The sequence below is a fragment of the Camellia sinensis genome, chromosome 13 (genome assembly GCF_055761805.1).
Source record: "Camellia sinensis isolate YWXY chromosome 13, ASM5576180v1, whole genome shotgun sequence".
NCBI lineage: Eukaryota > Viridiplantae > Streptophyta > Magnoliopsida > Ericales > Theaceae > Camellia > Camellia sinensis.
Genome location: NC_138973.1, coordinates 26056072 through 26080713, shown reverse-complemented (window position 1 = coordinate 26080713; position 24642 = coordinate 26056072). Strand labels below are relative to the sequence as shown.

Here is a 24642-nt window from a genome sequence, read left to right as displayed (position 1 = left end):
AGGGAGAGAAAAGTGTTTCTGAGGGAAGAGGCTTCGAGTGAGAATTTATAACTAAAAAAAATAAATAAATAATTTTAATGACTTAAATCATAATTTTTTAAAAAATATATCATAACTAAATATAATAGAATGTATAACTAAATAATTAATGAATTATAATTAAAAGTAAAAACTACTTAACAGTTAGATAGTGAAAAAAATATATATAAACATACAAGTGAGGTTTACACTGTCATAATTTTTCATTTACACCTCACTCTAAATTCACTTACACCTTTATATTTTTGTAATTTTTTTTCTAAGCCCATCATCAAGTAATTTCTCCTAACAAAAATAATATAACAATAAAAAAAGCATAATTAAAAACACAATTTTTTTTTAAAAAGGTGTACATTAAAAATTTTCCCCAGAGAGAGAGAGAGGGAGATGGAAATTTGGGCAGCTGCCCGGATTTTACAGGCTGGAGATTATTTGGACAGCTGTTTGACTATGGTCCCTACAATAAAACCGTATTGGCGTAAAGTTGGTAATTGGTATAATATTCCGGGAAGGACACGACACGTGTGTGTGAAAATGCCCAATAACACACGTGTAGAACGTATATTGGTAACTGGTTTCTCTTTCGAGTTTCCAGAACCATCGCAATGTTGTATACGTGTTGTCTCGTTATTGGTGAAAGGACGGAGAACTCCAAAATTACAAAAATATCCTTTAGGACAATATACACTAGGAAGGAAAACGGGATGTAGGGATGGCAATTTGAACTCGGCCCGACGAGGACCCGATCCCCCGACCCCAATTATTATGATTTTTTCTCGAAAAATACTCCCGTGGAGACGGAGATGGTATTTAAAATTAAATCCCCGACCAGTTTCGGGCCGGAGACGGTGATCAGTGTTCAAGCCCCGGCCCCGGCCCCGAATGATCCCCGAAGTGAAAATACTCTTTTACCGCTCATATATATATATATATATAAACCACATCTATTTTCCCATTTCACTTCCTCTGTGTGTCTCTCTCTCTCACCGTGGCCCTCATCTCTCTCTCCCTCACTCACTGACTCAAATCTCAGTCTTATCTCTCTCCCTCCCTCTCCTCTCCCTCTTCCTCCGCCCGTGAAGCGTTCCATCAGTTAGATCCCTCCGTCCGTAAAGCCATCCGTCCGTTACCGTCAGATCTTGAAGCCCTCCGTCAGATTGTGAACCCTCCGTCTGAACAGATCTGAAGAAGAAGAAGCCCTCCGTCCGGGAAGCCCTTCGTCAGATCGTGATTTGCGAAGCCCTTCCTCCGTCCGTGAGCCCTCCCTTAGATCTGAATTTTTTTTTGATGATTGTTGTGTATATATATATATATATATATCTATGATTAATTTTTTTTTGATGATCGTTATATATATATATATATATATGTTGTTGTTGATGATTGTTGTTGTGTGGGTGTGTTGAACAGATTGTTCTGTAGTCCATTAGACAGATTTTTTTTTTGTTTTTTTTTTTTTGTTTTGATGTTCTTGATGTTGTTGAGATGTTGATGTTTTTTTGGCCGGGGATTTTCGGGGTCGGGGAAACCTGATCCCCGTTAGGGGGCAGGGGTGGGGGTGGTAGTGGGTTCCCCGTCGGGGATGGGGACGGGAACGGGGGGAAGTTCTGCCATCGGGAATCGGGGACAGGGAGGGTGATTCGCGGCCCCGCCCCGCCCCGTTGCCATTCCTAGCGAGGTGTAAAAATGAAAAAAAAAAAAGATTTGAATGAAGTTCCGTAAGGAGTTTTCACAAAAATATTTATGGTGGCGAAAGTGTCCACAATAAAATAATAATAATACTTAAATATTCAATAATTTTATTTTGAAATAATCTCCACTAGATGCAATGTCCCCAAAAATGAGAGAATGGTTTGATATTAATGTAACCACTGTCATGATTAATGAAAAATTTTATTAATTTTATTTATGAAACCACTCAAAGTTTTATTTACTTACTACATTTCCCTTATCATCCACTATTACATCTTGAGTCACATCACTATTTTTTACACTGATGATTACATTTCGTAAAATATTAGAAAATTCTGCTGCATCCATAACAACTGATCCTCTACGATCAACTTCCTCTTTGCTAACACTAACCTCTGAAATCGACGGATCAGGATCAACATCACTAGTGTCATCACCACCTCTGCGTACATCAATCTCTGACAAACTCAGACGACCTCTGCGTTAATGGGCGGGAATTCAAATTTTTAATTCCGAATCTCCGTATTTACAGCTGTCTATATATCTGGGTCCAGCCTCAGATATTTGTCGGTGGAGAGAGATAAGAGAGATATGCTTTTGCAGTTGGAGAGTTATTACACTGAGGTGATTTTCTGGTACCTTGTTTTGTCCCTCATTTTCTTTCTGCCATTTTTGTCGATTTATTTGGTATACAATGTTGTACTCTTTAGAAGAGTATCCCGAGAATTACGGGCAGTTCACTCAAATGTGTGTAGATCGCTTTTTGACGTGGCAACTAGGACTGTGGGAAGAGAGCCGGCGGAGAGCTCCGGTGAAGTTTATTCTGGTGTATGAAGATTAGAGGGCAAAAATATCAAAGCTAAGGTGTCTGAACAGAAGAGTTAGCAGAGGTAACAAATCCTGTAGAAGTGTTCGTATAAAAGATTTGGAGTTATTTATAAAAAATGGAAGGAATAGGAAGCAGCCATTACCGGACCCCCCTTGCGTACCGGAGGTCAAGGACACCGGCGGCCAGTGGATATAGGCGTAGTTACCGTTGTCGTGCACCTTTTAAGACCCAGTATGTTCGCAGACGGTACGTTCAGAATATTCCCCGATTTATTAAGAAGACTAAGAGGGGAGCAAGGAAATTACAGCTATACGATGAACAATTAAGCAACGATAAGTTTGATAATAAAGGCATGGCGAGATTACTTAATGGTATTGAGTTGGGTAATAAGAGATCTGACCGTCAATCAGACAAGATCATGGTTAAGGGTATCAAATTCATTGGTAATGTTCAATTGGGACAGGATGCTAAGGACGAAGCTGTGGTCCACTACGTGTTGTTTTTTGTCATCAGTGATAATAGTTCGTCAGATTCCGTCCCTACTCCTGACAAGATATTTATTGGAGTTGGCGAGGGTAATCCTGAGACCTGGATTGTTGATCCTGACCAGTCCGACCGTTTTCGGATGCTAAAGAAAATGAGATTCAAACTCGTTAGTGGCAAGGACAAAGAGTACGTTCGCCACGGGATAGAAGTTGTAGACCGGTTCTTCCTAGTTGATGTTTGGACGGACTACAAAGATACGCTGTTGGGAAATGTTGGAAGAATTCAAAAGGGTGCCATATATTTAGTGGTTGCTACTGTTAGTGGAAAGGAATGCAAAATTACTTTAAGGAGTCAAATGTACTTTAAAACTGTTTAAAATTGTAATTTGATGTATTTTTATTTTTAATGTTCAGGTTAATGGAGGTGGACGATATAAAAACTGGGGTTGTTGAAGGTGTTTCGGCAAGTGATTTCAGTTGTATTGAACTTGCGTTGCCTAATTTATTTTCTCAATTGAGGTTAAGATACAAACAAAAAAGTATTAAGATTGATAAAATATTGATAAAATATTCTCCCCTTTGCGCACTCAATGCAAGTGGGTTGGTCAGAGTAAATGTTTATGATCGGAGGTTAGACGGTAATGACAGTTTGCAGGCATGGTTTATTTTCCCAGTAGATTGTCAATGCGAGTTAGTCCATTATGGGAATGGTTATTGTTCAATTAACGACAAACAGGTGCCATGGATGGTGAAGTATCGACTTGAAAATTCCAATATTAAAAGGGGGTTACGTATTGTAAAATGAAGGGGTATCTGAAGTATTCTACGAGTGACATGTCAGAAGATTCGCAAATGAGGGCCCCTTCTATTGTTGTGTTATCTAAAAAATATACTAATGATAATGTTGATGTCTGGCATTGTCCTCCAACGAAGGCCATTCCGATTCTGACACGGACTAAATCTATTGGTTTACCGGAGAGGCGAAGAGATTTGTTGTTAGGAGGTTTTGGGGAAAGTGGTTCAGTTATTCATGAACGCAGAGGTCGTCTGAGTTTGTCAGAGATTGATGTACGCAGAGGTAGTGATGACACTAGTGATGTTGTTCCTGGTCCGTCGATTTCAGAGGTTGGTGTTAGCAAAGAAGAAGTTGATCGTAGAGGATCAGTTGTTATGGATACAGCAGAATTTTTTAATGTTTTACGAAATGTAATCATCAGTGTAAAAAATAGTGATGTGACTCAAGATGTAATAGTTGATGATAAGGGAAATGTAGTAAGTAAATAAAATTTTGAGTGGTTTCATAAATAAAATTAATAAAATTTTTCATTAATCATGACACTGGTTACATTAACATCAAACCATTCTCTCATTTTTTGGGGCATTGCATCTAACCAACTACTGTCCCCATTTGTTAATAAAATACAAGGAATTTCTCCTCTAATAGTGAGATCTGGTTGGAACTTAACAAATACATGGAAATCTCTTTGGCAGCCTACTAAATTCTTTATTAATTCGGTAGGGACTATCGAGTATTTGATGTCGTCAATCACGTTGTAGACGGCGTCTTGGTCGTAGTCCTTGAAGCTTATTCTGCCGGAGAAGTAATTGTGTCGCCCGAGGCTTCTGGCCCAGGCGGTTTTGCCTGTTCTTGAGGGTCCTTCGAGGTAGAGGGAGATTGGGCGGAATGGCCTCTGCTCTGGTTCCTGTTATCAGAGGAGGAGGAGAGTTCTTCGTCAGTATATAAATTGTTTATATTATTTTTGTGTATCCCTAATCTAAGGAAATCGTCTTCCCTTCAAACGGAGAGAGAACAATTTTGACATAACTCGTACTGAACGCAATTTCGACTTACAAACAAAATATTATTTTCTGTCCATTTTTTTACTTCTTCATTTAAGAAAGAAAATGAATTAAAAGGGCTAGTATATAGGGGTCTCTCTCTTTTGTAATGATTCCTGGAAAATGTTTTTAATTGGGGGTATTTTGTAACGTAATCGGTGGGACATCTTTCTTTACAGAGAGCAAAGAATTGTTCCTCCGTTTCTGCTTCGCCAAGTATTCCCCTCCAGAGTTCGTCTCTGTTTTTCGAAGGACTTCTCCCCTTAGATGAAAATTCTCCCCATTCGACGAACTCGCCCACTTTCTGTATATACTGTCGACTTGTTGTTGGCGAGTGGAGTTTCTCTATATTTGGATGGAAGATCCTCCCATTGGTTCCAGTGAGATCGAAAAATCTCGGGTTGGAGGTTTGAATCTTCTTCGTGCATTGAACCATGGCATGAAGGTAAGGGTTTCCATCTTCATGAAGCTCCCTTGCGACAAGTATGTAATATGGCTAACAGGCTCCCACGATCTTGTCTGATTGACGGTCAGATCTCTTATTACCCAACTCAATATCATTAAGTAATCTCGCCACGCCTTTATTATCAAACTTAACGTCCCTTAATTGTTCATCGTATAGCTGTAATTTCCTTACTCCCCTCTTAGTCTTCTTAATAAATCGGGAAATATTCTGAACGTACCGTCTGCGAACATACTGGGTCTTAAAAGGTGCACGACTACAGTAACTACGCCTATATCCACTGGCCGCCGGTGTCATTGACCTCCAATACACAAAGGGAGTCCGGTAATAGCTGCTTCCTATTCCTTCCATTTTTTATAAATAACTCCAAATCCTTTATACGAACACTTCTCCAAGATTTGTTACATCTGCTAACCCTTCTGTACGCATAAATTTAGTAAAAATTTTAATAAATTATTTTTAAAATGTTACCAAGACTTAAGAACATACTATTTCAATAATTTTTTAACTTTTTATAAAAAATAATATAAAAAAAATAATATAATAACTTATAATAACTTTTTAATTTTTTAATTAAAATATGTAATTGCACAACGAAACTATCAAATTTCACAACATAACCTGGTATTGACCAAAAAAGGGCAACCGTGGCAGACAATCAAAACTCAAGCGCTCTCTCTCAATACTCGCTTCCAACTGCACTCCAATTCCCTCAAGAGAAAATGTGGCCTATTACAACTTTTGTAACTACAAGAAGAGGCTCTGACCTCCCAACAAGAATTTGAATCTCTGGCCTCCAATACAAGAATACGATTTATGACACTCAATTCAATTCCTAGTATTTGTACATCCAAAAAAAAATCCACTGTGGATGATGCTGCAAGTGCCGAGAATTATACAACAGAAACAACCTAGATCACAATGACAGCAACTCACAACATGCTAGGCACCAAGAATGAATCTTAAGTACCAAAGTCATTCAGTGGAGAGTTCATTGAATGTAAACCAAGGAGGACCCCTCGGAGCGTTTCCTACCATCACTTGAAAAATTCCGTGTCCTCATTGAAATATCAATAACCAAAATACTTGGGTGCTACTAGCAATAAAGGTTCCAAGGCGCTTGGAGCAAATTTTCTTGCAAAAAGAAAGCACACTGAAGATGGCTGGTTGTTATAGAGGCAGCTGTGACCTTCAAAAACTTTCTTCAAGAACTCCTCAGTGATATCTGCTCTTCCAAAGGTAGCCGGGTGGGCTCCACCTCTCGACCAGTCCACCCAAGTTATGCTTCTGTTTGCCAAGAGATTTGACGCTTGAATCGTCAACATGGTTGGAAAGTAATGCTCGTCCACGTAGCACGCGGGTTTGCAGAACTTGTCAAACTTTGGGTAAAACGTCGTGTCTTCGACAATGTAAACTGCAAGCTTTCGGTTAATTTCAAACCATTGTGACCCTTTACGCCACAGCATAACGTTGACCTCGGGTGCCATGTTCTGGTTATAACGCCCCCTCCCATATGGCCCGGGGTCATCGAATGCGCCAATGAAGCTATATTTGGATTTCTTGATGTAATGGTAGATGACACTGAAGTTGTAGAGAGGAATGCACGATTCGGAGAGAAGCACAAACCACTCATTGGAGATATCAAGCAATGCATTAGCAAGAAGTCTTCTCTCGGCATCGCACATACTCATCTTTCCCCATTCTGATAGCTGCAAACCGAAGAACTATTTCAAATTGACAAAACTAAAGGAACCAAAATCAAAATAGGTATACAAAATGAATCAAAGAAGTATAAAATTGGTTGAGGCAACTCAAAACTTTAAAGAGAACAGTTATTGCATAACATTTGAAAACATAGTAACAGTACCCAAATGTCTACTTGTACTTGATGTCATTATCAATGCCACCTTATTTTCAAGGGGCTAGGCTTAGCTTAGAAGTACAAGTCAATAAATCTCAAAGAAGCCACTTAACCACAATTCTTCTTTTCATCCAATTTTGTGGTTTGTGTTCAGCTAAAGTAGGCACAAAATGGTATACATTTACAGAAATGCTATTTAACAAGGACATTAATCTGTCTGTTGCCAACTTGCCACACATGCACAAGGTGTACAATAAAAAAACCTTAAAAGAAATTGTGATCATGTGTAATGAATCAAAGAAATACATGCCAGACACACCTATAAATGCTGCTTATTAATATTTGAAAACATTTACAGGATTATTGGAACATCTTATAAATAAAGGGTTGGATTGATTTGTGTGATTATTATAAGATTTGGCATCACTGAAATGATCAAGGATTGATTTTCCTACCTCTTCTCTTCTTTATTGCTACATCCGTTCTCCTCTCTCTTTTTCTCCTTATCTTCTTCATCATATGTATACAAGGTTTGTAAAGTTGACATGAATAGTACGAGTTCCATGAATTTGGTCTCTAAATTTGTTGTTGCTAAGATAAAGTTGCAGCTTGAGCCACAACTATATAGAGTTGCTTCAGTAGATAAGTCATTCGGACCTAACACATATTTACTTGATTTGCCTTCAGATATGCCTATTAGTACTGTTTTTCACTGTTAAGGAATTGTTTTCCTTGAGCTTCCTACTTTGTGGGCAGCTTTACCTATAGGCAAAGTTCCTTATACTTCAGTTCCAGGATCTATTGCTTAGTGTCCACCAGTTTTACCCCAACATGAGGATTAAATTGGGAGTCTTCTTGCGATTTGTGATGTAGCCTCTTTGCATGATGGCTTTTGGCAATCTCTTGTGCATTGGAAGAATCATCAAGACCCTATTGCTGCTTTAATTATTGAGGATAAATTTGCCACTTTGATCCTGATTTATTTGGTAGCATCACTGCCTTTACTCCACGCAGAGTAATTCAAAGCAGGGGAGAATGATAGAGATCTTGAAGGAAGCAATAATTGAGAGCTTAAAAGAAGACAAATTTTAATTTGTTTATGATTTTATTTATTACAGTTTTCTTAGGATTAGATTTTCTAAATGAATTAGGATTAGATCTTCTTAATTTCATTTACATTAGAATTATTGGAACAATCTATAAAAATAGAGTTGGATTGTATTGTGAGATTATTACAGATTTGGAATAATTAAATTTATCAAGGATTCATTTTCCTACTTCTCACTCTTTGGCAGGTTCACTCACCCTCCCTCCTTTCTTCTCATCTGCTTCTTCCCTTCTTTTCTTTTGTCTCTGTAATTCCCCTTATGTACCTCTTTTCCCTTTCTGTTTCCTCTCTTTCCCTGCAACTCTTTCTTTTCCCTACTGGTTCTACACCATCTGGAGTATCAAAGCTCAATGTGTTGTTCCTCTGGGCAAATGTGACTCATACATGAATTCAATGAGTTTTTATATTCCATATAAATCTAAGCCAGTACCAAACTAAAAGATAAACTAGAACTCTATCTTCATATCTATAAAGTGGAATATTTCTTCAAGGTAGCACATATTTCAGAATCTGGACATGGAAATTAGTATAGTTATTATCATGCTGAAATTACTTACCTTAGAATGGATTCAGGAACCATCAACACTAACCACTTTCCTCAAAATGTTTTTTTTTTTCCCCTTCTTATTTAAAAAAAAAAAAAAAAGAGTATTTTTTTAGAGTTATCATCAAGAACCACATGCTCCACATCAGTAATTGCTAAGAATCTGTCTTATTTCAGGTCAGCAGAAAATTCCATAGCTGTTGGTATCCTTCTATGGTTCTACTTATTGTACCCTGACCCCGGTAATGATATCTGGACTTAATTTCAAAAATGAATATAATCATTATACCTTAATGCAGCAAAACTACAGATGCTATGCTCCCTCTAAGCATCAACCAGAATGGACATAAAATTCCTCTCACAGAAGCCATATTTCACAATTTAACAGCTAGTGATGTAATATGCTCAATACAAGAGCATTATTATCAATAACACCAAGGTAAAGCTCTAGACAACTTCAGTGAACTTCTCTGTGTGGGCAAGTGGCCAGAGAAAACACTGCCCAAGAAGGCTGCCTCTCATCATTGCCACAATGAGACTAACATTTGTCAGATGAAACTACTTACTAGTACTTCCTCCTCCATCATTTCCTTCTGAACACCCAAGACTCCCTTTGCTTAAAGAATCAACCCTACTTTACCACCATATTTCCATCTAGCTTCAAAGAAGACTCAGCCCAAATCCAATTGATTTGATACATTCATCAAACTATTACCAATTCAGAGAAGTCAAATTGGTGAAGAGAGCCTAACGTTCCTTCTCAAAACACATAATAACAAAGCTAAAATCAAATTCTCACATCTCCCTTACCCAACACCAACACTCCAACACAGAGAAAAATGTCTGCATGAGAGAGAGAGAGAGAGAGATAACCAACACTCGTTGTCAACCTAGCACATGGCATCTCCAAACTCTTAAAATGATTGTCTCTTATGAGCCAATCGTTCAACACTTCTCCACGCAAAGTGAAAATGCACAACTGTTCCACATGCACACAGGCGTGTCTACACACACAACTTCCTACAGATATTTTCTTGAAATTTTCTGGTATTATTTTGCTTGATGAACTGTATGTCCCATATGAACTCCCTGCATTAAATGCAAAAGTATTCAAATGTTCCTCTAGAAGATGCCTTTTGTGATTAGATCTCCCTTCTGTTCTGACTAAAACAGAGTTCTGAATGAACTACATTGGAGACGGATCATGTGCAACACCTAAACTATTCTCTAATTAGAAGAGATGGTTCCAGTTAGCAAAAGAAGAAAAAGAGAAAAAGAAGCGAACAAGTAATTTTTGCTTTGTGTCATTGCTGGTAGAAAAAGAAGGTAGTCAACTAAAGCACACTGCATCTAAGTGAATAATAAAATTAATTATAATGCATTCTTAAATAATGTTACCATAGGGGTGTCAAAAACGTTATCTTAAACTGAATTAGAATTGTACGTAAATCAGACCTCAACCATCCAACAGTCGCACTGTTACTCAAAGACAAGTGCTGCAAACAAGGATGGTTTTCATCATGTGATCTTCACCATTGTACATGTTTAGGAAGAGTTAGAAAATTATACATACGTATCAATCTAGCATGGTACGAGAACATGATAACTACATGATGTAGTATAATAAATAGATTAGGTGTATGTTAAATAGCTTGTTTGTTCTAGTCTATAAATAGGTTATGTAATATACCCATTGTACTCAGTTTTTGGAATAAAGAATATACATTGAAATTGAACTAGAGCTTGGTTTCTCTCTCTAACCCTTAGGGGTTTTTACCCCTAATTGGGGCATTTGTCTTCCCTCTCTCTATTTGATTCTTGATTTGCATTTGGATTGTATCATTTGGTATCAAAGCTTAGGATCTGCATCGAAATGTTCCTAATTGAAGCTGAATTCATCAACCAAAGAGAAGGGACAACCCTTGCATGCAAGCCCTAGTCGACTATGTTGTTACGATTTGTGGCCTTCTCGAAGTCGTGATCTGAGAACACTAGATTCGGAAGTTATTGCGATCAATGTTGTGAATCATCCTTTGTGACTCGATTTTGACTTGATATCACTTTTGAATTGAGATCGCGAAGTCTCACTCCATAACCGAGCTCAAGACCCAATCAAATCTCAAGATTCCACATCTCGAACTCATGTTACTTCAAGATTGCTGAAGTGAAGACTTTGATTCGTGAAGATCGTGATTCGAAATCAGGCCTGGATCAAGGTTGTTAAAATCGGGATCCTAAGGAGGATCGGTGAGAGGGTTTGGTGGGTCGGATCGTAGGATCGGATCGAGAATCATAAGATCCTACTTTCTATTAAAAAATAAAATAAAAATTAAAATTAAAATGATACATATTAAAAATAAGGTGAAAAATCATAAAATCTACGATCCTACCTACGATCCTACTTGCGATCCTACCTACGATCCTATACGATCCCATACGATCCCATGCGATCCTACACGATCCTACTTGCGATCCTGTTCTAACATCGATCCTACAACGATCTGGATCGTTTTGGCAAAGTAGGATCGTACGATCGTACGATCCTACGATCCGGATCGCAATTTTAACAACCATGGCCTGGATGGGTCACTTCGATTCGAGAAGATCCTAATTCAAAATCCTCAGAAGTTCTTGAGATTCAACATTCGAATCAAAAGTTCTTGAGATTCAACATTCGAATCTTCTTGGGTCCTTGCTCTTGGATCAAGTTTCCATCTCGATTTTTGAGGAGTTCTTTGCTGTTGAGTTCATTAGTCGACTTCGTAGATTCGAATCCCAACTTCGATCTATTCTTGTGATCTGATTTAGCGAATTGGAATCAGACTCCCGACTTCGATCTGTTCTTGCGATCTAATTTAGCAAATCGGAATCAACCTTGGGTGGTTATTGTGAATCGAAATCAAATACGGGTGGTCTTGCGGTTTCAATTCGTCCTTGATTCGAACATTGCGATCTCTAAATTTCGAAGCTAGCTATCTCGATCTAACTCTAATCAAAACCAGATTGTTGGGCTTCTCAGAATTGATTGCCACTTCTCCACTTAAACCAGATTCTTCAGAATCCATTGATTTGATTCGCATACCCGTCACGATCTGAATGAACAACGAAGAAATTTGAACTGTTGAATTCCACATTCGACACCCAGGGGTAGATCCGAAATTGATCCAGAAAGGCTGGGGTGAGATATGAAATTGGCCCGAAAGTCTTTGGTGAAATTTCTCACTGTTTCACACGAACACCGGGAATGACTTGGGTTCTTGATTGCTGGTTGAATTCGAAGTCAATTTGTGTGTTGAATTAATTTGGGTTCTTGTTCTTCGACTTGGCGGGGCTTATGCTGCGAATCTAGATGAAGGTAGATGAAGGTACTGTGATGAATCTCTTAATCGGAAGGGGTATGATGCTAATCCAAATCAAACTCATAATCAAAGAGATGAGTTTAAGCAAATGAGTGGACGACTTGTCGCATCACAAGCCGTCATTGAAATTTTTGAAAGCTTCAAAGATATTATTTGAAGTTTGTCGTTAGGACTCTTCCATACCTCTTTACAAAGTTGTTTTGAGTTGAGTAGGTTGTTTCTTGTGTGCTCAGTTCACATTTGGTGACAAAGGAGGAAAGACAGAACGCGTGCAATGCCGAATTCCAGCTCGTGATCAATTGTTCTCATATGTTTTGCCTATTGGATGCATTGTCCATCCTCTTATTGTGTCACTGTTTCTCAAGTTTGCTTTGGAAGATGTCATTTGCAAGCCCATTGGTCTCATTAAGACAGAATGAGTACTCTTCTGCACAAGTATGCAGGTTAGAGGTGAACAGATTTGGAAGTGGGGTCTATCCAAGTGTTAGCGAGAGAGCATGGACACACCTATGGTTGTTGAGCCAAGGATGCAAGGATGAAGTTCGATATAATCGCAAACAGCTAAGCTGTGAGAATGGGGCGAGGGAACGCAAAACCTATCCCTCATCTCCAGGTACATGAATAGTGTTACATTGAGTTTACTTAATTGCTACTTAAACTTGAGGACAAGTTTCTTAAAGAGGGAGAGTATGATGTAGTATAATAAATAGATTAGGTGTATGTTAAATAGCTTGTTTGTTGTAGTCTATAAATAGGTTATGTAATAACCATTGTACTTAGTTTTTGGAATAAAGAATATATATTGAGATTGAACTAGAGCTTGGTTTCTCTCTCTAACCCTTAGGGATTTTTACCCCTAATTGGGACATTTGTCTTCCCTCTCTCTATTTGATTCTTGATTTGCATTTGGATTGTATCACTACAATACTATAATCAAACCTCAAACCCCTAATGGTAGCACCGAGGACAACCTAAGAGAGAGTTGTTTGAGATAGTAGTTCATGTCTACTGAAATCAAATTTAAAATCACAATCATCAGTGCAACCAATGCAGGCCAGACGGGGAACAATCCATTTAAAGCACACAAAATAAATAAATAAAAAATGCCATATGCCTAAAAAAAGTTCTTCCAAAATGTTAGAAAGAGCCAATTATATAGAGGCATCACTTCCTAATCGAGTTACCCCTAAATAAGAAGATCAGCAATTATCATATTTCTGAGCGAACAGTTCAACATACTGGGGAGAAGAAGAAATGGCTCACATATCACCTTATTATACAAATAAAAATGAACTTTTGTACAACGATACGCTTATGCATAACAAAAAAGTGAGACAGCATTAAGAAACATACAAACATCAAAATTACAACATTAACTGCACATGCTTTTAATCCACAACTTCTTTTTTCTTTGAAATTTAACTGCATACCTGGCTTGGTATTTGTCTCCTGTAGAAAACCGAGGAGGAAGGGAAATCAACTTGGAACGACGGCAGTGAATGAATATAGATCGAATATAGCCCCTCGTGCCCCTTTAAAAACCTTTCCCAAAGAGGTGCCAATGGCAATGGCCCCTTAGTCAAGAACATGAATGCAATCTTTGGAACTCTCTCGAATGGATACTTCTTTACTCGCGAGGTAAAAGATGCCCTCCACAAGAGCTCTTTGTCTGTCATTTTGTGAAGCAAATTCGATGGAGGCTTGATCCATTGTTCTAAACTAGTAGGCTCCTCGACGACACATGGTTGGAAACTTGGCAGTGCTGTAGCCACTGCCACAGCATTATTAACTCCGAAATACCGAATCATGTAGATACTAATTACTGAAAAGCAAATACACAATAACAGGAATGCCGCAAGAAACTGAAGCAGCCTTTGTGGGAAAACCCTAGATTGAGTTGTTCTAGCTGTAACAGTAGGGTCCTTGCCTTCCTCCATTGGCCCTACCCTAGATTGCATCTTTCACAACAAAACCAAATCAAAAGCTATCTTCTGGGTGTTTTGTTTTCTGCTATTCCAATTCCAATAAAACCCTTTCCACACACACACAACAATTTCGAATTCCAAAACTTCTCAAAATTTGCAACTTTACTCCCAAATACAGCAAACCCAGATTCCCAAATAGCATCTTAGAGCATCCTAAAGAGTGAAGTGGGTTTGATTTTTTCTAGGGTTAAACTTACGTTGAGTAAGGCCTTCTTAGCATCAGAAAAACTTTGGGATCTAATTGTACTCTATTTTTCAAAGAAGAGAAACAAAAAGCAACCTTAGCACACTGTGCTGAATACAAGCATACAGATCATGGGCATGAGATTCAAAGATCAGATTTTTTTAAAGCAAAGAGATAAGCGTACCATGAGTTGATGAGAAGACAAACTTTGAGCGAATAGTTTAGCTTTTTTTTGGTAGGGAAGACTGGCCGTGGTCAAAAGTGAGAAAGTTTGAGAGAGTGAGAAAACAGAGATAGTGGATCAGATAAACAACCCACGAGTGCGGGAGAAGAATGGAAAGAGAGACGATATCTATGGGAATCATTTTGCTGGGTCTGTGAAAAATGTGTGATTGATATCAGGAAGGGCATTAGAAGATTAAGATTATATTTTTTTAATTATTAATTAATTATATTACTTATATATTATTGAGGTTAGAAAATAAATTGATTTTTTATTTTTTATAAAAAATTGCTAACTTTTATCAATTACAAATATATAATTTCATCACAAATTAATATAATGTAATATTTAAAATTTCAGAATTAATATTATAAAAATTTATGATTTGGTAACACACGACACCAATCTAGTACACCACAGCACAAAAGGAAAATGTAATAGGTTTTCTACTAAATAAATGATCAAATATCTCACATGAGTATGGGGCACACTCATGTGAGACATTTGGTCATTCATTTGGTAGAAAATTTTGTATTCCTAACATTCCTCCAGCACAAAATCCACTATTCTACACGAACAAGGGTGTAAATTTAGCCGGTCCGGCCTAGTCCACCCGGGCCAATGCTTGGGTCTTGTGAGCTCCCGTCAAAATTCAAGTCGGGTCGGCTCACGAATCAGAAAATTAGGTACAAGTTTAGGCCCGTATTCGGGTCTTGGGTGGGCCGGACAGGTAGGCATAGGCCTGGGCTCAGGCTTGGGTTGGGCTTGAACATTTTTTTTTTTTTTTTCCACCAAAATTTTATTATCTTTCAATAAAAATGACACTAGGCCTCGGGCAAGCCGGGCCTTAGGCTGGCCTAGGTGGGCCGGGTCCACGGGCAAGCTGGGCTTCAAAATGACGACCCAAGATCTTGGGTTGGGCTCGGTCCTAGGCTTAATCGGGTCGAACCCACCCTAGGCCACGGTTGGGTTTCGGGTCGCCCACAGACTGCGAGCTATTTTTACACTCCCACGCACGAACATGTACGGGTTACCCTTGTCGAACAATTCTCTCTCAGAAAATAATCCAGTAAGTTGTACCTACTATGTTGTCATGTGTCCTACTTAGGAGTTTTTTGGAATTTATTTATTTAATATATTTATTTATTTTTTATAAAAAAAACATATTAAAAAAATAGAAAGATGATATGACCCACTTATTTAGTACATCCTCAAAAAACCCCTTAATAATAAAAATATATATGATCATTTTATTGGTTATTTTATACAGAAACTGCTTAAACTATTGAGTAAATTGAGCAAAAAAATAAAAAAATTACAAACCGATCCGATTTAGATCAAATCACATGATTTGGTTTACTTTTTTAATACACAGTTTGATCCTAATTTTGAAAATAGACAAATCGTATTTTGTGATTCGGTCCGTGATTATATAAATGTAACTCCAATTCAAAATCGAACCAGACCGTTTAATTATATATATAATTTGTCATTTATCGTAAATACTTGAGTGCCTTATTAATATATCATATATATTCATAAGTTGTTAACCATCTACGCTTGCAAGTATGCTCTTTTACAATTGTAGTTTTATCAAAATAATCATTTATATAATTATTATTTGTAAAATGATGGCATTTTATTTCATGTTTGAGTATGTTGTGATCATATTATCAATGATGACAAAATTTATAAAAATCATGATTTTAAACCGAATCGAACTAAACCATGTTTTCATGGTTTTGTTTGGACCCAAGATTTATTTCAAAACGAAACCAAACCAAACCGAACATTACTTACCCTTACTATTGAGAAGTATCATTTTGACCTCTTAAACTATAAAAGTGTATAAATAGACTTTTTAAATTATTGAAAAGTATCATTTTGCTCTTTAAATTATAAAAGCATACAAATGGATCCCCTAAACTATTTGTATATTTCTCAGTTTGATACATTTTGTGGAGGGGGGTCCAATTTATACACTTTTATATTTTAAGGGATCCATTTGTTCACTTTTGTAGTTTAAGGGACGAAGTGATACTGTCACAACCCCAACCCGCCCCTATAGGTTCAGCGTCGTAATCGACCAATAATTCTTAGATTACAGAAGGCCTCTTAACAGAATAACATATAATTAGAGGCTATGAAAGCAAATATACAAAATATACGTGGTTCATTGAGCTATGTTGACATATATGGGACAGAAATTTGAAACCGTATATAAATATACTTATATGACGTCACATTACATAAGGCTTATGACACCAAGCAAATACAACCCCAAAGGTACTTATCCTATTATACAGATAGACAAAAACAAATAAAAACATCTTTTCCAAGATTCATAACTTGACATAACAAAAAAGAAACCTCCTTGGAAGGCACGGTGGCTGGCTGACTCAAAACTCTCTAGGCAGCAGCTTAGGCCTGGTCACGCGCTTGCTCACCTACATACATAATATAAATAGTGATCGAAAGCCTAATGAATAATAACAGAGTAAAGGGTTTAAATGAATGATATCCCCTACCAGATTTGGAAAACCGATTCATATTTATATTCTTGTTCAAAGTATAATAGAAATCAGATCAAATATGGATTCATTTTCACATTCTTCATGCTTGAGTAAACGTGGTACATTCAATAGTGCTAACAAATCATATACAGGGTATTATAGGTCATACTTATCAGTTCCATAAAGGAACCTCAGCTACTGGGAATGGATAACTTGTCAGTTTCATAAAGGAACCTCCAGTACTGGGAATGGATAACTTGTCAATTCCATGAAGGAACCTCTAGTACTGGGAACGAATAACTTGTCAGTTCTATAAAGGAACCTCCAGTATCGGGAACAGATAATATACTTGAACCATGGAATTGTTGCCACGGGTACTTGTTAGAGACTAGACAATCATTTATTATACAGAACATAACATTTCATAAAACAGGTCTTATTCTATATACAGAAAATAAATAAAGTTGAACATAGCTTTACTAAGCTATTACTCACAATTGGCTCCAAAGCAAACATACAAAGTAGGCACATCAGGTGTCTTGTAGTGCGTGACCTACATAGTTGCAGAACGAACACGTACTGAATTACACACCCGAAATTCATTACAGTCATTGCGTTTCGTTCTTAGTGTGTTTCTAAGTCTTATCTTCATTATTATGTCTTAGTCTCGGCTTAGGAATGCCTAGGATGCAATGAGGATACTAAAATGCACTTGGAAACACTTAACAAAAATTGTTGAGAACAAGGGTTCCGCTCAAGCGTAACTTCCTTTGCTCGAGTGGACATGCAAAATGTGAGTAGTCGCTCGCAACTTCTATCGCTCGAGCGGTCTGCAAAAGTATTGGTTGTGTGAATTCTCCGCTGGACGGCTGCTCAACGGTCATTCGAGCGTGAGATTGAGGTCCTTGCTCAAGCATAACTCTTGTTGCTCGAACGGTCTGCAAAACTATGAAACTTCTAGGAGCTTGCATTTCACGCTCGAGCGGACTTCTGGTTGCTCGAATAGAAGTGCAAAATCATAGAGTGGACGCTCGAGTGCAGGTTTCGCCCCTCAAGCGGAGAAGCAGAATCTGGAATTTCCAGATTGCATTCCCAAGCTCAAAACTCGACCAAAACACATCAAAACTCATATCCTGGGCCCTATACTTGAGAAAACACATTTAAACTTGGAAAACATTGAGAATTCAAGATTATTTCATGAAATCAAGGACCAAAATTATGCCAATTGTTCAAGATCCACCTAAAGACTTTAAGAACATGACATGAATACTACATGCATGAAATGGCTTGAGCCCCAAGTGCCTAAAACATAACCAGATGAGGTGTTTAGCTCAAAGACATGTTGAATTCTTAAACCATAACCAAAATATGAACATGTATGGGACAAATTCTTAGACAACATGCTCTATTTTCCATGTAATGCACATGCATACATGAATCTTCTTCTTTTCTACTGTAATCAACTTAATTCTTACTTCAATTCTCTTATTTCTTTTGAATTCTTGTGGTAAGGACTCCAATTACACAACTAAAGGCTTGATTTCTTACCTTAGGGGCCCAATGTTAGCTTAGATGTGTAGATGTTTGAGCCACTAGTCAATTCCCTCAATTCCCTTCCAAGTGTCTCCAATTCTCAAGCTTAGAGTCAACTCTTCTTACTTTCTCTCTTACTCTCACATTTTTGTCATCAAGGATGAAGATATGAGAGTGTAAAATTGCTACGAGTTCACTTGGGCCTTATATAGGCTTACTTAATAGTGTAATTAAATTGTTGATCAAACTAATCAATTGGACGTTAAATTATTCTAATTTAAGCGTTCCGAATTGAATTTCAATCAAACCTACCATAAAATTCTAAAAATTTCAAATGACACATATATCAAGTCAATTTTATGATCAGGGGCTGATAAGGCCTTTAATTCACAAAACTAAACAGAAACACAACAAATACTCCTACTGCAGACAGATATAAACTCAAAAAATGCAATGCACATGTAATTAACTCAGGTTTTCATCTTAATTATTTATTAGGCATAATTAAGCATGGATTTACGTTAATCATGAGTCGGGATTATTACAGATACTTACCAATAGTTTGCAATGTTTCTTTGTATGCTTTTATAATTTAGAAAGTTCAGTTGATACTTTATAATAATTTAGGGAGTCAAGTTAATATTTCTCAATAATTGAGGGGTTCTCATAAATAACCCTCATTTTACTTAGGGTTCATTTGGTTAGTATTTTAGTTAAAAAAAATTAGGATAAGTTACAGTTTGACCCTTTATATTTTTCTTTTTTCTTTTTTTACTGTAGCTCTTCATGTTTTAACTTTTTCTTAATTTATTTCTAAAGTTATTTTTTATTTAAAAAATAGACAAAAATGTCATCTTCACTGTTACATAATATAAAAACTATATTATTATATTAAGATTTAAGTTTGTATCAATAGTGTGAGTTATGTATAATGAAATATTTTTATATCATGCGATTGTCAATATGTCATTTTCTGTCTAATTTTAGATATAAGTTAATATTTAAAATAAATTAAAAAAAAAACTTAAAATATAAAGTGCCAAAGTAGAAAAATGACTGGACATAACAGGGGCAAAGTACAATTTATCTAAAAAGTTATTAAAAAGTCAAAAAAATGTAATATAAAAGTCTCTTCTGTTTTTTTTTTTTTCCATTCTCTTTATTATTATCAAAATGAGAAAGTGCATTGTAATTATTAGTAAAATGAATTTAAATTTTTTTGAATTGATCATTTCAATTTGAAAAAATATTTAAATTTGATAGACTTATTTTAAAATTAATCTCAATTATTTAAATTATTTATTTTTTAAAATTTATTTAGAAGTCATAAACTTATCTCACTAGACTACTTTATCTGGACACACCTATCCCAGCATCCTTGGCCAAAATTTGTACAAACCAATGTCAATTACATTCTTCAAAGACCCAACAAGCAGATTCCATAGATCTCTCTCTTTTTCTCTCAATTTTTCCGACACCCCCTCTCTTTCCATTCTTCTACCAGTCTCGTGGGTTGTTTATCTTCTCTACAGTATCTCTATTATTGTTATCCGAATTTATAATTTGTCATCATTTTGATTCAATATATTATAATTAGTTTTCACTTTTTTTAAGTTGTTATCTCAACTTAAAAAAGTGTTTGAACTTGATAGATCTATTTTAAGATCAATTTGATAATTCAAACATTTTGCGTTTGGTAGGTTTTTAGAATTATGATTTGAGAATAAATTGTGTGAGTGATTTTCTGACCACACTGCCTGCCTAGTAACCAGCTGGAGAGCACTGGCAGAATAGATGGCTTCAGCAAACCTGTAACAGAAAGAAAAGGCTCTGGCGGTGGCTCTTCCACCCGGGGGCACTCCGACGATCAAGTCAGTATATCTCTCAAAGATAATCAAGTGCTAAACTCACAAGCTTAGGCATAAAACTGCGTACCTTAGACCCACGGGGGTGCCTCTCTTTTATAGCCAACTCAATCCTAGTCCCACTAGAAGCCTGACTTCTATGGACTCTCATTTAGTGCTTACTTTGGATTTCTCAAGAGATAAAGATAAACTCCCTAAGAGCTTTATCCTTATCTTAGCAAAGTCTTCTCTTTACTCTAGAATTCTTGCCCCTTATCCATTATCCGCTTATCTCAGATTCCGATATCTTCGGAGGAAACCTCGGCCTAGCCGAGATAACCTCGGCGTCATGACCAGGACACGTGACACCTCGGCTGACACCTCGGCGTCACCTTGCCACGTGTTGGTATTCAGAAAATACATCCCCACAACTGCCCCCTAGGTTCTATTACCTCGGCATTCTGAGGTGATGGAACCTACATCTGTATTGTCTTCTAGTACCTCGGCGTAAGAACTCTTCGGCCGAGATCATTCATGTCAAGCCGATATGTCTTGTTTTCAAGAACAAGAACTCAAATGAACTTTCTCACGCGCATGAGCTGTCATGCATCACTTCTCAACCGTTTCCTGCACACGTTTCATCTTTACTGGCCCGTGCCTGTGACGCGCTTGTAAGCCGTCTTAATCTGTCTGCGCCGTCTGACGCATGCGGTTTTCCAGGCGCAATAAATGCCTTATTTTGCCGCCGTTTCACGCTTTCAACAAAGACACCACATTTGCTTTTGTCTTTTCACTCTGTGCTTTGATTCACTTGCTTTCTTCTCTCTCTAAAACTCTTTCTTTCAAATCCGCCATTGTTCAAGCTCCAGGCTCTGCAACTTCATTCATCTCTCCCTCCGGCGAGGCTCTCGCTACTCTGCTGTAACCATCGTCTGTTTTCGGCGAACTTTATTCCGGTTTCAATTTCTCTGGTAAGCCACTATTCTTTATGTATTCAGTTTACTGATGTTCTTCTATCTTTTTGCTGCCATTACTGTTCTGTTGAAACTATTTAATTCCGTGAATCATACTTATTGTTCACTATTTCTTGCATTTTTGCCACTGTTCTTGGCCCTGTAGTTCTTGTTTTCTTTATGCTTTTGAGAACCCCACTTCTGTTCTTCGTTCTGAAACTACGTTCTGGTTTTTTGTTTCCTGTGTTGTTTTCCAGATCTCTGCCTTCAATTTTTGCTTTCAATCTTTACCTTCATAGATTTAGGTTTGAGATTTGTCTATAGAACCTATCAATTCTTATAAAAAAACTGAAACAATCCTTACCAGCATATACCTAGGGTTTCGCCGAGGTCCCGATAACCCCTTAAGAGCATCTTCTTTCTGAAACCAAGCCCTCTGACTTTAGGCCGACGTTATAGGTATGTGGAGGCACATGGTAGATACCCCGACCAAACTTGAGTACTTTAGGCAGGAGTTCTCCATTCCTGCCAATGTCCACCTGAGACTTGCTGGGGATGATGACTCCATCATGCCTACAGAAAACGCCATGCCCCTTCCCATTGTAGCTTTTACTGAGTGCGGACTCCGGCTCCCACTCAACATCTTTTTTCGCGAGATTCTTCATTATTATAAGTTGAACCCCATGCAACTGACAATCATCTCTTATCGAGTGATTTTTGGTATTATCGCCTTAGCTAAACAGGAAAACGTTAGGATCACCTTAGCCGACATACAATACTGTTATACCATGTGCGCCCTTAATCTGAAGGAAAAAGGCTTCGTTTATTATCTTAAGCCGAGGTTGACAGAATACAAAATCGTAGCCGACCTCCCAGACTCCAACAAGGGGGCTGGAGATGATTATGTTATTGCTTCGGGAAATTGGGAGTTTGGCGCAGACGAGGATGCCCATCTCTACCCTCTTCCCCGATCAGTTAAAGAGGGCAAGGGTAAGAGTCCAGTGTCAATATTTAGTTATTTCTGTTCAAGTCTTCAATATTTTATCTGTTTCTAATGTCTGTTTCTTCTTGCAAACGTTCGCAAGCCAGCGAAAGACTTCCCCCAATCTTACGTTCCTAGTAAGGACCTGAAAAAACTCCTGGACTTGCCAGTTCACAAAAGAAAAGCACCTCTTCTTCTCAACTTTATTCCTACATACAAATCGACTTTGCCCGACGTCCCCAAAAGAAAGAAGAAAAGCCTTTCTCCTCCTACTGCCACAACTCAAACCGCCTTTACATCACGCACAGATCAAGAGTCAACATCTGACCCAACCAATCAACCATCTACTTCGGCCCCATACTTGGTCCCAATACAAGAACGAAAACGTCGGCGAAGACTTGTCAAAACTGCTGAGATGGGTCGCCCAAAGCCCGTTGTTCAAGACCTCCTTGCCGATCTTCCTGTTGACGTTGATGCTCAGCCGACGCAGACCATGCCCCCACCAAAGCCGAAACGAACCAAGAAAGCCCAGCCAAAGGCTAAAGTGACTCAGGTTGAATTTGAGGACACTTTACCTATATCCAAACTGGCTGAGAGTGGGAAGACCACTTCGGTTCCCATAAAAAGGTCTGCTGAAACACAGCCATCAGAGTCCACTCAATCAAAGAAGCCGAGGTCATCGTCTGCGACGAGCTCGGGTTCCAAAATACCAAGAGTCCCCTGGGTGCCTGAAATCACCCTGGAAGATAAGCCTGTTCTAGCCTGTGACAGTGCCGATGACATCAATGTCGGCGTGGCACTCAGTACTGCTGTTCTCCTTCCTGGCGATCTTGAGCGGAATGCCAAGATGAGCGAGTACGAGAACTACGCCCTCATGCTCCAACGTTCTGTACAAGTAAGTTCCCCCATTTGGTAACTTGTCTTTCTGCCTCTTTTTCTATACTTGTAAAGTTTGTGTAATAACTTTTCTCTTGGGTTCTTTCAGGCCATTCAACATGCCCATTCTCTCTCCATGCAAGCTTTTGAAACAAGGGAGAAGTTGGCCGATATGAGGCGGGAGGTTTCTGCCCTAAAAAAGGAAAACAAAACTTTTCTGACAAAGATGAAAAAGCTTGAAGACCAGGCTGAGGCTGCCACCAAAGCCCAAACCCTAGCCGAAGAAAAGGCCGAATCTGCCGAGGCTATTAAGAAGGTCGCCGAGGCCGAGAAGAGAGAGGCCGAGGACAAAAAGGCCCAAGCCGAAAAAGAACTTCAAGAGGCCTTATCTGCTAAAGACGCCGAAATCAAAGCGGCCGACGAAAAGGCCTATGCTCAAGGAATGGTCGACGTTACAGAGGAATACAAACTACAAGTTAGGCAGGCGTGCAACAGGGTTTCTCCCTTGGTTGGATGGCCCTTGCAAAGAAACTTAATCTTTCTGACAATTCACCACTGCGCCAAGCCGACGCTATTCCTCTTCCATTTCCTCCACCTCCACCACCAAGCCAAGCTGAAGATGAATTTGAGTCTGAATCTGAGGATGAGGATAAGGATGATGATGAGGCTTTGGTAAGGAAGCCCAAAGATGCTAGTGAGACCAAGTCCCCTCCTCACGAAGATCAAGTCCTAGACTTGACTCATGAGAAGGATGAGGAGGTTATCAAGGAGACCACTCCTGAGCAAGCATCATCTGATGTTCCTCTAGTCGATAGAAGTCTTGATCAAACACTTGCCGAAATTGACGCCGAGTTGGCTGCAGAAAAGATTGCCGAAGTGGTTCCACCAGAATCCTCCGAGGTTCCAGTCTATCCAACTGTTGATGCTGAAGGAGCCTGACTCCAATGTCTTTCTTTGTTTGAATTTTTTTACTTTTCTATTTTCTGCACAATGTAAGCTTCCTTTTGTGGCCGATGTGCCTATCTTTGTCACTGCCGATCAATTTGCTTTTGGTTAGGCCGCAGTGCCTTCTTTGTACACAACTGCAACTGTTTTTCTCTGAATGCTTTAGTCTTTATTTTCTCTTGATTGCTTCTGCATGATTCTATACTTAGAATATTTGGCATGCCTTTCATACTTTGCCTCCTTGGTGCAATCTTCTCGGGGTTAAAGACCTCGGGTATAGTAACTACAAGCTTTACTTCGGCAAGATACTGACCTGCAAACTTTCATGAATTTCAACAAGTATACACTATTCAATGCTATCTTTGAAAACATTTCTCAAGTTATA

The 24642-nt window shown here is 38.2% G+C and overlaps 1 protein-coding gene across 1 annotated transcript; it reads right to left on the bottom strand.

Moving 5' to 3' along the window:
- Nucleotides 1-5954: 5954 nt before the first annotated feature.
- Nucleotides 5955-14776, bottom strand: LOC114303696 (glycosyltransferase BC10). Its single transcript, XM_028248843.2, has 3 exons — nucleotides 14573-14776; nucleotides 13650-14452; nucleotides 5955-7056 (listed from the first exon to the last, which is right to left on the bottom strand). Exons 2-3 carry the CDS (start codon nucleotides 14175-14177, stop codon nucleotides 6418-6420), a joined length of 1167 nt encoding a protein of 388 aa, XP_028104644.2. The 5' UTR covers nucleotides 14178-14452; nucleotides 14573-14776; the 3' UTR covers nucleotides 5955-6417.
- Between the last annotated feature and the right edge of the window lie 9866 nt (nucleotides 14777-24642).